Raw genomic sequence first — 18,479 nt, 5'->3', positions numbered from 1 at the left:
TCGCTGTTGGAAAACACAAAAGCAAAATGCAATTTTTATGATCCCTCTTTTTTTCCTGCAAGGTTTCTGTAAACTTGTGACCTGCTACTGTATTTATGATGGGTGTAGCGATTCTGTCGCTAAGTTGTTATTTCCGTACGGTTGTCTGCTGTATTGATGTCACAGAAGGACATTGTAACCGGCACAGCGCGAATTAGCTTTTTTGAGTCCGTCACCATTTTCTAGCTACGCCACAGTAATGAGAAATCCAGTGCGCAAGCTGCGGAGGTGCCCGTGCTCGTGTTGGAAACAAAATCCCGGAATTAGTTAGAGATCTACGAGATGACCAGTACGATGGCATTGACGCCGTTATTACCATGCAAGTCTGAAGCTTTGGAAAAAAAAAAAGCTTATCCGTTCTGCGTGTACAGATGAGAGAGCATGATAGACTAAAGGATTAAAGCGCTGTTGCATCGCTGTGTTTATGTGGAGATGAAGCGATGGCTTAATCCTTCTGCTCCACTATTTGAGAGTAGTCGAGTGGCATTGTGGGTACTGTAATTAAATCATTAGAGTGATCACGGACCAATTGAAAACATGAAAGAAAAGTCGACACGCAAAAATGACAGATTTTCAGACACTAATATTGTTTGGGATAGAGAATTGTATCTTGCCATGCCATGCAATGCAGAGATTGACAGCCTGTAGTAAGTATAGAAACCGTTTCAGTGTGATGAACTATTACAGAACTAGATATTTACGTAGTAAATACAGACAAGCCAAGTGAAAATTCTCGGTGCTGAATATAAAATATCCGTGCTCTTGCAAGGACCACCGTTTGGGGAGGAGAACTAACCGTTGTATAAGGGCAGATGTTTAGGGTGAACTGTTGTTTACGGTAGATTTGTGATGCAGTATGTGTCACTGTCATCCTTTTCAGAGAGAAAACAGTCTTGTCTTGTTCTGATTTTAGGTCACGTTATTTGCAGCTGTGATAGTAGATGCCTGAAATGCCGTGAACGTCTCACGTCGATTTTGTTTTAGGTGAACAAGGAACACAATTCGAATTAGGTGAAACATCTGCAAGTTTGTATTGGTTCCAAGTTGGTCGGTATGAGATTATGCAGGCCGCTCCATGTGGACGAGCTTGTAATGAGTAAAGTTGCACTTGGATTCCTGATTCAAACCAATATTAGTAACCATACCATGCAAAAAAATCCAAAAAAACAACCTTTTCATATAGAATATTTAAAACGTTTTGTGACGTGATTAGATTTTTTGATATGGAGGACATATTGTTTGTGAATATTTTTGTTGATAATTCTAGGTTAAACTTGAGGTGTCATGTTGTTCAGGAAAGGCCACACCTGACTTTCTCTTTACTCTTGCTATCATTTCAGGTTCTGCCTGCCAGGACATAATTCCTTTGTGTGAATCACAAGATATCTGAAGAGATTTCGTGTGTAAACGCCTGCTGGTGACAAGCCCTAACCTTTTTGTGTGGTTTATCATGAAACTCTCTGAGGATCCCTTTTTTTTTTTTTTTTTTGAGCTTTGAGTGAAATCTGACTATTAGTTTGTTCTTTGGAAAAGGAGTTCCTGTTTGTGTCTTCCAAGAATTGTATTACATGAGAGTGCCTCACAGAGCCTGTAGTCCCAATACGTATTTCCTAAAGGTGTTGAGTAAGGGTTGTCATTGCCATGCCCACACACCCACATGTGGAGAGTCCTGATGGGCTAGGCCATGACGTCCTCAACCACAGCAGTGCCACTATGCCTAGCTCTGGCTCCAGCTCCAGTATAACAGCCCACGTGAGCCTGGCAGAGAAGGTTGAAACGCAGTTGGTAGTGCCAGTGCTAGGCGGCTCACCTCTGGCCTGCGTGTTCTGCGAGGAGACGTTTGAGCACGAGGATGATCTCGGGCCGCACCTCCTCTCTCGGCACCCCACCACGTTCCACGCTCCCGCCGTGCTGCGTGTTGAGACCGAGTTCTCAATGCCCAGCGAGAGGATTTGCCCCGAAACATGCCAAAACGAGCCGAACGAGGAGCTGAGCTGTGACGTGTGTGGCCAAGCCACTGAAAATATTGCTGTACTCGAGGCGCACATGCGGAAGCATAAGGACTCCTTCATTTACTCCTGCAGCCTGTGTGGCAGGCGCTTCAAGGAGCCATGGTTCCTCAAGAATCACATGAGGACCCACGGCAAATCCAAATCCAGCAAGGGCCAGGATGCCGAGGTGCCCATTACTGTGAACGGCGTCGTCCAAGATCGACCAGCATCGCCTGTGATGACAACTTACAAAATGTGCATGGTCTGTGGGTTTTTCTTCCTCAACAAGGAAGTGCTAGCAGAGCACAGCAAAGTGCACAATCGGGAGCCAGAACCTGAGGAGAACGTGTGTAGTAAAAGCCAGCTGAATCCGGAGGCGCCTGTCTCTCAAGAATGCTTTCTTCAGTGCATGAATTTAAAGAGAACATCTGAGAACGCTGAGCAAAAATGCCAACCCGGGCGGTGGATCCCGCAGCTGGACCCGTTCAACACCTACCAGGCCTGGCAGTTGGCTACCAAAGGCAAGATTGCCGCAGGGCCGAACCTTAGCAAAGAGCTCAATGCCGACTCCAATTCTGACAACGAGGAGTCTGGTTCGGACAAAGAGGAGCTCGGCTCTATCTGGGACTCTAGCGGTGGCGATAAACTGGTGAGACGGGGCCTGAGGGGTGAGCTGAAGGCCAAACTCGGCGTTGGTGATTTGGCAGAGCAGAAGAGTCTGAGTCTGCGCAAAGACAAGCCCACAGACTGCGAGGAGTGTGGCAAAACGTTCAGAACCTACCATCAGCTGGTCCTGCACTCCCGAGTTCACAAAAGAGAGAGAGGAGGAGCAGAGAGCCCCACCACACCCGTAGATGGGAGGACTCCGAGCGTCAGCTCTGCCGGGAGTCCATCACTCGATCGAGCGGAAGATGGTTCTGAGGACGGCTATGAAGAAGGTGTGCCTGTGGAAGCTTTCCAGTCAGGTAATCTCTCTGAAATGATCTTTCCAGCCAGACATTATAGATGTTTTTCCAGACACATTTATACATTAATGGCTGCAAAATCTATCTGGTTAAATGTCTTTAATGCAAAAAAAAAATACAATTGGTAACAGAACAAGAATTGGCATCACTGTTCTGCAGCTCGCACCATCCCGATTTTCCACATGACCTTTTAGTTTATGAATGCAGCCCAGTCGCATTAGCTTGGGTGTGGCTTTGTTTCCTTTTTTTTTGTGTGTGTGATTCAGTGTATGCGAGTCAAACATGGATGAAGAATCGATATAATAAGTAGGCCCAGTATAACTTGTTCTGATTAAAATAATGTTCTGTAAGGAATGACTTCTGAAAAAAAAGAATTATGTGAGGATACTATAGGTGACTATTTGTTGTTGTTGTTGTTATAATCCATGGCTTCTGGATACTTGAAATAATTGCCTTGTTCTCTCAGCTGTATTGAGGAATTATACAGTAAATACACATGTAGTAAACGAAGGCCTACACACATTACAGTGGCGATTCAGTTTGACCTGTACGGACATATTATAAATACATTTATAGTTGTAGTACTGATAAAGTTCATGATTCAGGCGTTTAAAAAGTGTGCCGAAGCTTGCACATTAACTTTTTGTTTGAAGTAACACCTCTTGCATACCTACCCAGCCAAGACATGACTGGGGAAATAGTCAGTCCTCAACAGCGCCCTCTTCTGGCTATTTAAAAATTGTTCACTCAGCAAAAAATACAGTTTTTCTTTCTGTACTGCCATTCAGTTCCATTTTTACAGCTATGCCTCTGTTGGAAGAAACACGTCTGAAATGTATGTTCTTTTTTTGTTGTTGTTGTTGTTGTTGTTTGCAGATAAAATTGAAGAAGGCTCACACAAAATCAAACTGAAAATTCTTGCTCCGAGGAAGTGTTGTTACTGTGGCAAGACCTTCCGCTCCAACTATTACCTCAATATTCATCTCAGGACGCATACAGGTATTGCATCTAAAATAGGACTTTTTATTTCTTTTATTTTTTTTAACGTTCCGATAACCTCATGGTTGGAAACGACTTCAGTGGTAAGCACACTGCTTAACATTTCGAATGGGATGTCATTAGAGTATGTCTCAATCATCTCTCTAGTTCAGTAGTTAGGGCACCGATCAGAGTCGGCTGTCTCAGTTGCAAAATGCTTCCAGTGCACTGGAATGTTCGCTCCCTAATAAATGAAAAAAAAATCCCACAATGCACCGCAAAAACCCGTGAGCATCGACGCTCGCTGTGTTCCTTTACCGGAAATGACGTCATGTTTTCTGAAGCCTCTCAGCCTCTCAGATGGGGGACAAACTCTCAGCCAACTTCCGGCTGCAAATGTAAGTAGCTTGTTATCATTGCTGTAGCTCTCAAATGATTACTTACGGTAGAGATTTTTAACTTGACGTTCTGTGTACAGTTTGTTTGAAGTCTAACGACTTTTAAGTGTTTTAATGAGTTAAAAAAAAAAAAATAAAATCCACTAGCTTGCCTACTTGACACATTATGTCAGGAATACGTGTGATTAAACGAGCAAATTTATATGACGTATAAAACGTTTAAAGTTTTACTACGCAAGTATGTAGTCATGTCTCTGGAAATGTAGGTATGGGTGAGCCGGGGTCCTTACCAGTGCCCCAACTTGTGTACACAATATACCGACATAGCCATCGTGTGAATTAGAACTGCAACAAACAATGATATGACTTCTAAACTAGTCGCTTTAGTTAAGCTGCATTTGTAAATCTTAAATATAGGTCTACGATAGCGCTTTATAAAACCCACACTTAACGGCGTTCTGACTGAGCTGCATGGTGAAACCGAGCCTATCGAGTCTATGGTGGTTTTCACACTGGGCACGTTTGCCGCGGTCGGAATCCCACTGTGATGGTTCCCCGCAGCGTTGGTCTGTTTCAGACTCGCTTGGTTCTGTCGAACCCTGGGGCATTTGCATTCATCTTGCATCATCACAAACACGCATGGAGAACACAATGCGTCTCGGCATATTTTTTGTTTTTGGTGCTGGTATGATATTATGTGCATCTGTGCCCTACAAAATCCCTTGCCACTCATTATACCCGTGTGTTGCGGAAAGTAATGATGTCGTCATCGGCTAAAACACACGCGCAGGTTAATTTACTTCCCCTATGTCTAAGCGTCTATCGCTCTATCCAGCAAGGGGATAATGGTGCATACTTAAGCTATCTCTGACATGCTTCTGTATCGTCAGATTGTTACCGCATTACCCCATCGGAACGTTCTGCTCTGCAAACATGTTCGCCGACTGAAGTTTCTATTTAGCAATAACCAAACACTAATTTAAAAGTGTTTCAATGATGATTTTTTATTCTTTCGACGTTGCTCAACTACTACAGCTCTACGGCTTGATCTTGTACGTTGTAAGTGCTTATTTCTCGCCTCTCTTTATCCAGGTGAAAAACCGTACAAATGTGAATACTGTGACTACGCTGCAGCTCAGAAGACCTCTCTGAGATATCACCTGGACCGACGTCACAAAGACAAGCCCTATACCGAGATCCCCAACATTCCGGTGACGGCACCTGCTGCTAACAGTGCCAAGGGGCAAGAGTCTCCTAACATAGACGACAAGCCAGCCTCAAAACCACCTAAACAGTGGCCTGCCCCCAGCGTTGTGTGCGCGAGCGTCAAACGTGAAGCAGTACCCAGCCAGGCAGGCGTTGCCATCACCAGCCCTGTCAGCCGCATCAAAGAGGAATGTGGCAACATGGCCGCCACGACTCCTTACACTCCTCCTAACGAGCCTCATGTGAACGGCGCTTTCCCAATCAACCTGAAGGCAGAGGGGAAAGAAGCCTCCGAGGCACCGTTAAACCTCTCCCTCAAAGCGTCTCTGTCTTTATCTGCTACCTCCGTACCTAGGAATATGTTACAGACCAACACCTGCACTTCCTGTCCTTATGAAACCCTCTATCCCGAAGTCCTGCTTATGCACAGGAAGCTTCTACATAAGGAGAAGTCTGACACGAAAAAGACTTCCTACAGACCCCCACTAAAGCCCAAGCGCTATACTGGGTGTCCCCCAGCGCTCGAAGGGAAAGACGTGGCCCCTTTGCCCCACATCAACCGAAAACATCCTCGCCGGACCAAATCCCCAACACCCCAACCTGGAAAATCTTCCAGACCTAATCAGGACACGTGCAGGTATTGACTCTGATGAATTACATTTCCATATGATTGCTTGCATGATTATTCATATTTTTTTTTACATTGTTTTCACAATAAATGCATCGTGAAGTGCGTAAAAGTTGGATATTCGAGCATCGTAAGAGAAACCGAACTGCAGTCAGATATCCGACTGAAAGAAGTTGTTGTTGTTTGGTAAAATACTGAATAACCAGTGAGGAGCAAGACAATGTGAGGAGGAATTTGAACCCAAAAGCAGAGGCACACCTGTAGCTTGAGTACTACATAGGGTGTGTAACACTACTGCGTTATGCCCTATGTAGAAAGCGTAACTGGGGCTTAAATAAATAAAAAGACTCCGGTGTAACGAATTGAAGATGGTAAACGTTTAGTTGTAGGCCTAATAAAAGTAATGCTTAATAATATTCATTTAGTATGGAGTAGAATCTATGAAATATCCAGCAAAGATCTGAAATGCAATACATAAAACGTGTGAACTACTATATAGTAGCTGACATACCTATATAGTAGGCAAGTACGCGGTTCGGGATGCAGCCGTGCTGTCTTGTTTGCCGTAAAACGGTTGGGCGCTGCCGTGTGTGTACGTGTCCTGTCATGGCGAAAATGCGGTGAAAACTCCCACACGATGTTAATAGTGTGATTTAAGGTGTGTACACGTCTGTAATACACGTCGGTTATGCGATTAAAACAGGAATACTCCACACGTCTTAATTCCATTTGTGTTTACTTCGAGTACGACTTTAATCAGATTCAGATCATCAATAATCGCTGGTTACATGGTAGTGTCTTAATCAGAGTATCGACTTAATCAGGATAATATCGGATTACCGTTGTCCATGTAAACGTACTGACTGTAAAGCGCTTTGTGGGACTGCTAAAAAGGCTAAAAAAAAATTTTTTAAAAAGCGCTATATAAATGAAGACCACAAATAAAATGAACTAAAATAAGTAAATGTGCATTAACTGGCTTTAGACCTGAATTCTACTTGAATATTCAACGTATCTTGTGGTTGTTTCTGGCTTCACTTGTGCATGTCCTGACTCTGCGTGGCACAATGCCAGCGTGAATAGTGGGGGCAGTATAGCATCATGTGCCACTGTCTCTGCAACTCACTAAACAATCTAGCATTGTGTGTCAAATTTCATACATGCGGTCATGTGAAATAAGTAAGTACACCCCATGGAAATTGTTGCCTTTTTTTTGACATATTTGGCAACGTCTTTGAAACGGTGCCTGTTAATGAAGTTGATATACTTGAACAAATCCACAAGGAAAATTAGCTTCTGTCAATCATTTATTCAATAGAAATATCAACAGATGTGATATTTTTCTGTGGAAAAAGTAAGTACACCCTTGGCCTCAGAAGCTAGTATTGCCCCCTTTTAGCAAAAATAACGTCTTGTAGGCGTTTTGCATAATTGTCCACCAGGCTTGTGGGAATTTTTATCCACTGTTCCATGCAGTATTCTTTCAGTTGCAAGACGTTTGAGGGTTTTCTTGTATGTGCTGCATGTTTCAAATCCCCCCACAACATTCACATCCGGGCTTTGACTAGGCCATTCCATAAACCTGCATTTCTTCTTTTTGAGCCGTTCCTTGGTGGATTTGCTCGTATGCTTAGGATCATTATCCTGTTGAAAGATCCACTTTCGGTTCAACTTCAGACGGCCTCGCATTATCTTCAAGCACTCTTTGATATGATGCAGAATTCACAGTTGAATCAATGAAGGCAAGCTCTCCAGTCCCTGAGGCAGTAAAGCAACCCCAAACCATAACAATTCCACCACCGTGCTTCACAGTCGGTTTGAGGTGCTTCTCCTGAAAAGCTGTCTTTGGTCTGTGCCAAACAACTCTCTTTGATTCGTCTGTCCAGAGCACTTTATTCCAAAAGGCCTGGTCTTTGCCTATATGCTGATTGGTAAACTGTAGTCTTGCAGTGGCTTTTTCCTGATACGCCTACCATGCAGGTCAACTTTATGCCATCTCTTTCTGATTGTAGAAGCATGCACTCTGACACTAACAGTTGCAAGACTTACTAGCAGATCCTGTGATGAACTTTTGGGGTTCTTGGAGACTTCTTTTTGCATCAGTTGGTCTGCTCTTGGGCTGAATTCGCTGGGACGGCCGGTCCTGGACCAATCGGCAGCCGTTTGTAATCTGAGCCATTTGTAGAGGATTTTCCTTACAGTAGAATGATGTATTTCAAATAATTTGGAGATCTTTTCAAATCCCTTGCCAGACTCATGGGCATCCAAAACCATTTTTTTTCTGAAGGCCTTATAGAGCTCTTTAGATCTTGGCATGATGACACCACACACCTCAATAGCAAAGGAAACACCAGACACTAGATATGAGCGGGGTATAAATAAGACCGGTTCCACCTGCACTATCTATGCAGGTTCTAATCACTGGCACACAATCTTGAACACGTGATACTAATTTTATAGATTTGAAGGTGTGATAAATGTAGGGGTGTACTTACTTTTTCCATGTGACTGATAAACGTTTTAAAGTTTGACTTGAAACTTGGACAGGGATATTTTGGTTCTCGTGTGCCATCTAGTCGATTTTAATCACCAAGATGTACATAAACTACGCAGACGAGGAGGTGAACAAGGCCGTGTTTGTTGCTGGTAAACACGTCAAGTATAAACCAGGCACTAGACTTTATTTCATGAGGGGTTTCAATTAAAACAGGTGTACATGTCAAAATTGTTCTTTATTGTTATCACACATATTGTGTTGTGTTTTTCTTATGAAATATGCCCATGTAAAACTTCAACTCAACCTCACTGAACTGTGACTCTTATTATGACAGGACTCTTCCAGGGATCGGTACAAAGAAACCAGAGATTTCAAAGGTGTCCCCTGCAAAAGAGATCTGGAGAGAGCAGCAGAAAGCAACCCAGAGGTTCAGGGCTGCCGAATCCGTTATAAGCGTCCAAACTAAGTTTCCAGAGTCAGTGGTTGAAACCAACAAGAAATTTCACTCTCCTGCTGTCTCGCAGAAGCCCGCTCCAGTTAAAAATGGCGTTGTCTGGCCCTCAGAAGCAAACAGGCTATGTCTGTCTGATCGATTCAGGAAGCTGGCACAAGCAGATTTGGGTGAACCCTCCAGCAAGAGGTCGAGACCTTCCGAGACTCTGCAGGGCGCAGGCAGAATCGCGGAGCTGCCCTCGGACAGGAACGCAAAAAACTTCCTGCCCTTGGCTTCTGTTCGTGTGGCACCCTCAGGATCGGGGAGTAGCATCGACGCTGACTGGAATGTAATCAACCTGCTGCGCACATACACACCCAATGAGCTGGCATCGTTGTACCAACCCACTATCCCAGGCTCCAGCCATGCAGTGACCGGAAATTCACCCGCTGCTGGTAAGCAAACAGGTCAAGCAACCATGTGCAGTGATTCAGACTAGTACTCACTTGTGAAGAGTTGAAGAACCTGTATTGTTAAATAAGCCTAGGCTAGTCTTTTCAGATTTCAGGCTTGACATAACGTCGACGTACGAGACGATATGGTTCTATGTTACATATATCTGTTAACCAGAGAAGAGCATGTTTTTTGCTTATGTCACTGATTTTCAGCATATTATAAATGAAGTGTGAGGTAAATATTGGAGTACAAATATGATTGCAAATGATTGTGGCACAGTGTAGGCCTTAATCATGGGGAAAACCTTGCATATTTGTTCCTTCCTATTTCATGATTCTCTCTTATGGCCATGTGATGCAACTGGTTTCCTATAAGGAACGATACGTTATGTTGATTCTTAGCATCTTTTAAACAGAGTACAGCCTTGAGGGCAGCACAAAGGCATTGTATTGATATGGGGACATTTTAGACTTAAAGCCTACACTATTAATTACTATCAGTTTCTTTGTTAGAAATTAACAGAAGGCAAATTTCAAAGTTTTTATTTATTTTTTTAATGCAGTGGGCACCAAGACCTTTCTGCTGAGTAACTCGTCGGTGGTATTAAATTGGTGTGTCATTGTGTGTCATTAATGAGTATCCTTTATGTTCCTGTCTTTTTAGGAAGCAGGGCTCTGCCCTTCTCACATTATCCTGGTAACATCATTCAGCGCAGAAGCCACCCCAACCATCCTGACACCACCTCTTAGAACATGGTAAAAGTTTCACATTTGGGGTGTAGCTGAATGGCAATACATTATTCGGAGCGAACAGATGATGTGTTCTAAGCAAAGTCAAATAGGAGGCGCTCTTCTTCTTCTAATAGAACTAGCTAAATTAATTAGAAAATATCTCGCACAGGTATAAACAAAAATGAAAGTCACGCATGTCTCAAGTGATGTACAGTTGCAAACAAAATTACTCAACCCCCGTTGCAAGTTAGGTTTGTCCAAATGTACAGACTTTCAGCTGTTTGCGATGAACAGATCAAACAAAAGCAATTGAAATAGTTCAATACAACGAATGCTTCAAGTGGTTTCCCCAAATTCAACTGAAAATGCAACTTATAATGACTTCTCCGGTTTTAAAATTATTCACCCCCTTCATGACGAGCATCTTTAGTACTCAGTAGAGCTCTTTTTACTGTTATGACCTGCTGCAAACGAGATGCAGATCTTCTGGCAGCGTTCCTGAGGAATCTTAACCCGTTCAGACCTCCAGTTCAGTAATATTCTTGGGTTTGCGTGCTGCAACCGCCTTCTTCAAATCCCACCAGAGATCATCTATGGGGTTCAAGTCAGGTGACTGTGATGGCCCTGTAGAATCTTCCAGAACTTCTACTGCAACCAAGCCTTGGTGGAATTTGAGGTACGTTTGGGATCAGTGTCCTGTTGGAAGGTCCGATGTCGCCCAAGCTTCAGCTTCCTCACAGACGGCGTGATGTTTTCTCCTAGGATTTCCTGATACTTCAATGAATCCATCTCGCCTTCCACACGCTGCAGGTTTCCAGTGCCAGAGGATGTAAAGCAGCCCCAGAGCATCAGCGAGCCTCCACCATGCTCGACTGTGGACAGAGTGTTCTTTCTTCATTCTTCTTCCTCCAGACGTACCGCTGATCCATCGTGCAGAAAAGTTCCAGTTTTGTTTCATCGCTCCACAGAACAGAATCACAAAACTTCTGTGGCTTATTTATATGATTTTGAGCGACTTTTCTTGTGCTTTTGGGTCAGTAGTGGTGAACGTCTTGGAGTTCTGGCATGGAAACCTTCTGTGTTTAGTACACGCCTTACTGTGCTCACTGAAACCTCAGTGCCTGTTACACCAAGTCTCCCTGCAGGTCTTTTACCGTCACTCGAGGGTTTTTCACAACCTGCCTTCTCAGAAATCTGCTTGCAGCCGTTGATAGCTTCCTTTTTCTGCCCCGTCCAGGTATTTCATAATTTTCTTCCCCTAGCCAGTTCAGGTATTTCCTGCATTTTCTACCCCTAGCCAGTTCAGGTATTTCATGTGTTCCAGCTCAAGAACACCCGATGCAACTAATGAAGCCCTGGATTAGATTAGTGCTTCAGACAACACCTGTTTTGGATATTTGTACTGTTGAGAGATTCTATTCAGCGGGTTGAATCATTTTGAAACTGGAGAAATCCTAAGTTGCATTTTCAGTTGAATTTGGGGAAACCCCTTGAATCATTCGTCGTGTTGAACTATTTCAAATGCTTTTGTTTGATTTGTTCATCGCACACAGCTGAAAGTCTGTACATTTGGACAATAAACCTGATTTGCACTGGGGGTTGAATCATTTTTATTGCAACCGTAGATGAGACTAACCGATAGTGCTGGAATTTCTACCTCTCTGGGGTTTTTTTTTTCCCCCCAGTGCTTTTCAGTATTTCCATGAGAATAATGTTTTAGGCCACCCCCACTTCACGTTTGAATCCGGATACAGCTCAGAATATTTGGAGCACTAAACAGACCAGTGGTGTAATTGCATTACGCTTGTGTTTCATAAGCAGACATGTTCTCTTCTGTATAATTTTGCCCAGGTTTGTTTTAGATGAATGCTAATGCTTTTTCACCCCCCCCAAAAATGTTTTTTCTTTTTAGGTGTGAACAATTTGGACAAAACCAACCACGGGAACTATGACTGGAAGAAAAGTTTACTCCTGACACTACTTCTTGAGAAGGACCTGCGACCAAGATGTGATATTAAGGCTGTGTGGGAGTGTTTCATTTGTTATCTCGACCTTGGATACGAGGCAGAGCGAACTCAGAACTGGGCCTTGGACAGTGTTGCATTTTATGTCATAACGTTCCAGTATCAGTATCACCAGTGTACAGATGTGGTATTGCACTTAACGCAAAAATGCAACATATCATGCACTCCTATTTACTGTAAAAGTTTTGACATGTTTCAAAATCAAATGCTTTGGGGCAGAGCTTTGATGTGCCCGCAATATTCCATCTAATAAGTGCCTCTTCTTATTGATCGAAATGCTGTTACACAAAGGTAGGATAGACCAAATAAACTTGACCCATGTTCGGTTCGGATAGATAAACTATATTTTGTAACTGTTAAGACATTTCTATTCAGGCTCTGCTGAGAAAGGGTCGACCTGATGCCATGCAGCTTCTGGCAGTTTTCGATATTGCAATTTAAAACGTTTCAGTTTTCCCCATTTGTGCAAATGAAAGCTGCTCTCTTTTTTTTTTTTTCTTTTCCTTTTCTCTTCTCAAAACTGTTTTGAGAGACACAAAATAATGGTGACGTACCGTGTACTCTCTTTGTATGGGGACTTTGCTTGGAACCTCTCACTGTGACACGCAGACATGGCATCCTCAGGTCTGATTGACGACAGAACTGGAACAGATGGATGATTTGAACTCTCTGTGGAGGGCTTCCATTGATTCGATGTTACATTTTCACACACTTTGTTTGATTTATATCCTTTTTCTTTTTGGTCAAGGATATATATTTATTTTCCTAGTGAATGTCTTGCTCTGTCTGTTTTATGTGTGGATAAGATCGTGGATGCCATTCTGGCATACTCGGAGCCTGTGATAGTGGCTTATTTACTGACCAACTTGTGTTATGGTCTGCTTTTCAGAAACTACCTTTTCCACCTCCTCTACAGCCCTGCAGATGCATTGCTTCATAGCACCAGAATGTTAATTTATTTGCTGATATATTTAGGAGGCTTTTGTGAGCTGCATCAGATAAACTTGAAATATGTTTTTTTTTTTTTTTTTTTGTTTTGAGTTTTTCTCTCTCTCTCTCTCTCTCTCTCTCTCACGTTGCGCTTTTTGTGTAATCTGGGAGAAATGTCTGCTGTCGGCGTTTAACACGCTGGCCACTAACGTGGCTCAAATGGAGTAATATTTGTATGTGTAGCTTGAGCGGTTGTCTAACCTCCTGTTGTGTCTCAGTATTGGATTCTCACAGTGTTTAATATTGTTTTTGCTTAACTAAGATGGATTACATCACTGATATGTGCTATATGTTAATGTGTTTTGATTATTCTGGCCTCCATTGTTATTTTTTTTTATTATTTTTCTGCACGTTCACTACTACTACTAATAATAATTTGTACGATCAGTTGGAGTGGTTTTTCTCCCTCAGTTCTTGGAACACTGAGCAGATCAGTGTAAATGCAATAAAACTCGCCAGAGTTTCTACAGACTACAGTTCTACAGGAAAACACAAATATAACATGAGCACAGCCGCGAAGGTTTCGGCTCTGTTGTTCAGTACGTACGTTCTTGTCTTTCCCAGTTTCCTATGCCTTTGTAAACATGCCCTCATGATACTTACGAGTGTATTTCTGACTGTTCAGTTGCAGAATAAAGCAATGGTGTGTGCTAGAAGACACGTCTGATTCGCTCTTTTGATTTCTAAGTTGCACAAACTACCCTTGGTGGTACTGTGTACTGTATAAATGACATTTTCTTGTAGTGTGCAGCATGGCGGTACAGCGATGTTGTTCGGGTTACTGTGGGTTTCCTTCCACTTTCCAAAACATTACAGTAGGAGGATTGGCAATGCTAAGTTGCCCCTAGGTGTGAATGTGTGCACTGCGAGTTTATTCCCACCTTGCTCCCAGCGTTGCAGGGACAGGCTCCGCATTCAACGCATGGTGGATTACTCTGACCACAGGTAAAGCAGGTACTGACGACGAATTTTTTAAAGAATTGTATTAGTATTATATGATTTGCTATTTCTGATTTCAAAGTTCTTTAAAGATTGAGTTTTAGGTATGTGCACTGGAGCAAAATGTAAAATACCAGTGTTTTCCACTGCAAGGAATTTATTTATTTATTTATTTATTTATTTATTTATTTATTTGTGTGTCTTCTACCTACAGGAGCTGAATGTTAATTTTCTGTTAGGTTCAAAGCCAAAATAATCTTTTATTTTACAGCCGCATTGATTTTAACTGCATTTGTGTGAATGCATGTTTCAGTTACCAGGAGTGTGAATTGCTCCGCCCATACCGCTCCCTCACCTCGCCCATACACCTCTTTTGTGTGTGTGTGTGTGTGTGTGTGTGTGTGTGTGTGTGTGTGTGTGTGTGTGTGTATTCCTGAAAACCAGTTTGATGTCACAGCGGTGGAATTCTGGGAAGATAAAATCTGAAAAATTAGGTTTCGGAGTAAAATCAAGCCTTTCTGATTACGACATAGTTCAACATCACAACTTTAAGAAACCATAAATATATTTCACGAAGTAGGCGTGGAAGTGTTTGAATTTCTTTAAAGTTTTGCCCATATTAATTAAATGATACGCTACAGTTTAACAAATGCACTGCTAAAAACAGTCCGTGTATCTAAAGATGTCTACCAGATTGCTAGCTATACGTGAGTTTCATCAGTCATACTCGGATTAATTAAAAAAAACCCCCCTGATATTTAGAAATCTACATACCAAAGAGAAAAAATGATATAAGCTATATAATTTTACTTCATAATCCGATAACGTCTTTAATGTTCCTGTGTCGCAGTTGCAATAGACTCTTTAAATGCAATCTGAAAATTTTTTTTATTATTATTATTTTTTTTTAGCTATACTTTGTATATAGTATGGAGTTTTCCCAGGCCACCCTACACACACTGATCAGCCATTACATTAACACCACTTACAGGCGATGTGAATAGCACTGATTACCTTGTTACAATGCCACCTGTCAAGGAGTGGATATATTGGGTAGAAAGTCAAGTGTCAGTTCTTGAAGTTGACGTGTTGGAAGCAGGAAAAATGGGCAAGCGTAAGGATCCGAGCGACTTTGACAAGGTCCAGATTATGAGGGTTAGACGACTGGGTCAGAGCATCTCAAAAACAGCAGGTCTTGTGGCGTGTTTCCAGTAGTTATTTAGTACCTAGGAAAAGTGGTCCAAGGAAGGACACTCTGTCTGGCACCAGGATGCATTATGGGAAGAAGGCAAGTCAGTGAAGGCAGAGTGATGTTCTGAGCAATGTTCTGCTGGGAAACCTTAAGTCCTGGCATTCATGTGGATGTTACTTTGACACGTACCACCTACCTAAACATTGTTGTAGACCAAGTACACGCCTTCATAGCAATGGTCTTCCCTAATGGCATTGGACTCTTTCAGCAGGATAATGCAACACTGCAAAAATTGTTCAGGAATGGTTTGAGGAACACGACAAAGAGTTCAAAGTGTTGATTTGGCCTCCAACTTCCTCAGATCTCAATCCAATTGAGCATCTGTGGGATGTGTTAGACAAACAAATCTGGTCTACAGCGGCCCCACCTTGCAACTTGCAGGACTTCAAGGATCTGCTGCTAATGTCTTGGTCCCAGAGCACACCTTCAGAGGTCGTGTGGAGTCCATACATTTATGGGTCAGATCGGTGTAAATTTAAACCCATTCTTTAATGTTGTAGCCCCAAATTAGTGTACTGTTCAACGAGAGTTAGACCTGTACGAGTTTGATATTGCACATCCCGAGACATTAAATTACTGCTAATCCAGACGTCTAATTTTTATTTTTTTAAATATACGTTTAAAGCTTACATGTATATGTAGAACCTAATATTTAAATGTATGTGTAATTCTGAAGGTGTAACATATCAAAGTGTATCTTCCGATTGCTTTTGAATCTTGCACTACCCCATGTGTAAAGTAGTTATATGTGCACTGTGTTCCAGTGTCCACTAGGTGTCGTGCTTTGCCTACAAGTGAAAGTGCCATCATCTTTGACTTGAGGCACTGCATGAAATGCTTAGACAGTAGGCTCCTACTGCAAAGCCATATGATTAGAGTAGGATTTCTTTGATAATAAATCACAAGAGAAAACTGTAACTTGGGCAAAAGTTTGCAGTGTTTGTAATGCTTCATTAATGAATGGTGTTTTGAAGAATGGCTGACACGCTTTGAACCGCACTGATGTGATGCTTGTGGCAGGGCATTTCACACTGGTGCATCCTGACGACAGCAAATTACAAGGGACAGTCTTCGGCACATTAAACACTCCCGAGAGCCACTCTATCTTTTTTTTTTTTGTTCCTTTTCTTTTCTCCTCCTCCGTTTTTATTTTTTTTTTAAAACCACAGCACATCTGCTAGCTGTCGTCTCCCCAGGGCCTTGGCTGTGTAATCTATTGCATTAGTTCACATTAGTGGGCATATCGCCCATGGGCCCAGATAATCACAAACACAAAATGAGCGTTTCACTTAGCGTCACCCTGGCAGCCCTTCATACCCAGGCTCAATGTGTGTGTGTGTGTATGCGTGTTTTTTATAATCTTGGTGGGGACCAAACATAGGTTTATCTGCCAGTTTATAAGAAAAAGTAGTAACACTTTCTATTTTCTAAAGCCTACACTTGTACGATGACCTAGAAATGCATTTATAAGGTGTTGTACGTATTGTTATAATTATAATTAGAGTTGACAGCTATTTATATAATGTATTTGTATTCTGGTTTTTAACAGAAGTGGTTTTCATAACATTATTTCGCCAAAGCCAAACGCATTCAGTCCTGTTATAGTGTGAAGTCCTAGACGCAAGTTCTTTCAGACTTTTGTTAAAGTTCTATAGGACGCTTCCCTGATAATGCCTCTGCTATATTTCATTTATTCAAGCCGGGTCTCTTTGTGTACTCTAACGGTGATATGTTATGAACCTTACTTATCAACAAAGATCGCTGTAAAGTCTAATGCATTCGCAAGATGCATGATGAATATGGCACGTGTTCATAGCTACGGTATACGTGTGACCTTTATAGGACGTGTTAACACTGAAGCGTTTGAAAAACAAAACAAAATGAGAGCCTTAATGTTACTGAGGTATATGCCAATGCAAACTCCTCATAAGGATAGTAAGACGAGCGTGTGTGTGTGTGTGTGTGTGTGTGTGTGTGTGTCAGTAGAAAAGGAAGCTTGACTTCTGCCTCTGCCATGCTTCCTGCCCCCGCCCCCCCAACCAAAGTCCATGATGATTCTCTTAGTTTTCTGCCTCTCAAAGTCTTGCTCAAGGGTTCTATGTCAAAAAGATGTGATTTTAACGAGCAGTGGTTTACACTCTTCTTCCCCTCCTCCTCCTGTGTTTATTTGCTTTCACCCCATGCAGCACAGTGGGTCTGCTGTGTCCAGTGCGCAATGCGAACCTCAGTGTTTAATTTCTTAATATTTCCAGCGCACATAATAAACTCCATATAAATTATTCACTCTAATTGGAAGCCCCAAAATGTTACCATATTTGTGTTGGAAGTTGCATCACCTGTGTTGTGGAGTAAGTGGATTCTTTTACCAGGCTAAATAAACCTGCAGTTTTTGCAGACCCCCGTATTATACCTCTGCGTGCTTATTCTATTTTAGACGGGTGGTTTAGTTGTTTAAAAGTCCTGTCTAATATAATGGTCGCTGTGCCCATGCAACAGAAATATAATACGGCTCACGATGTATACATAACGGATTACAAGGCCTGATAAGGTGACGCAATCTCATTGAAATTAAACTATAATGCATTTTCCAGTGAATATCTAAAAGCTGATAAATGAACCACAATTTGAAATGTCTTACTTTATTATGATACATATCCGATATCTAATCTATGTCCGATTAGTTCAGGCCTATTAGTGGTTAAATATTTGTCCCTCTCGATCTTGTTTATTGTGAAGCCAACGGAGGCCATTTTGTGCCGGGGGTTGCACCCGAGGACTAGAGATAAATTTCCTCAGAGTCTTGCTTTATTCACTCCAGGAGGCGCAGTTTTTTTTTTTTTTTTTTTTTTTTGCTGACGCAGGCATCCTCTGCAACGCATGCTGGGCCGTGCACAATGGGGCCGGCACACAGCAGGTAATGTACAGAATGAATAGTAACACTGTTAGATCTTA

At 42.2% G+C, this 18,479-nt stretch overlaps 1 protein-coding gene across 8 annotated transcripts in view; it reads left to right on the top strand.

Annotated features, from left to right (window-relative positions):
• znf217 (zinc finger protein 217) overlaps positions 1 to 13,992 on the top strand; it is a 17,218-nt gene extending 3,226 nt beyond the window's left edge. For all 8 annotated transcript variants that reach the window (XM_053643566.1, XM_053643564.1, XM_053643561.1 and 5 more), the window contains 6 exons: positions 1,380 to 2,995; positions 3,872 to 3,994; positions 5,464 to 6,214; positions 9,037 to 9,590; positions 10,255 to 10,346; positions 12,235 to 13,992. In XM_053643566.1, the coding sequence (XP_053499541.1) occupies positions 1,681 to 2,995; positions 3,872 to 3,994; positions 5,464 to 6,214; positions 9,037 to 9,590; positions 10,255 to 10,340 (2,829 nt within the window). In that variant the 5' untranslated portion in view covers positions 1,380 to 1,680 and the 3' untranslated portion in view covers positions 10,341 to 10,346; positions 12,235 to 13,992. The remainder of the gene's footprint in view (positions 1 to 1,379; positions 2,996 to 3,871; positions 3,995 to 5,463; positions 6,215 to 9,036; positions 9,591 to 10,254; positions 10,347 to 12,234) is intronic.
• Positions 13,993 to 18,479: the final 4,487 nt, after the last annotated feature.

The sequence above is a fragment of the Ictalurus furcatus genome, chromosome 15 (genome assembly GCF_023375685.1).
Source record: "Ictalurus furcatus strain D&B chromosome 15, Billie_1.0, whole genome shotgun sequence".
NCBI lineage: Eukaryota > Metazoa > Chordata > Actinopteri > Siluriformes > Ictaluridae > Ictalurus > Ictalurus furcatus.
The sequence above is the reverse complement of the archived record's forward strand: the minus strand, read 5'-3'. Positions and strand labels throughout refer to the sequence as shown.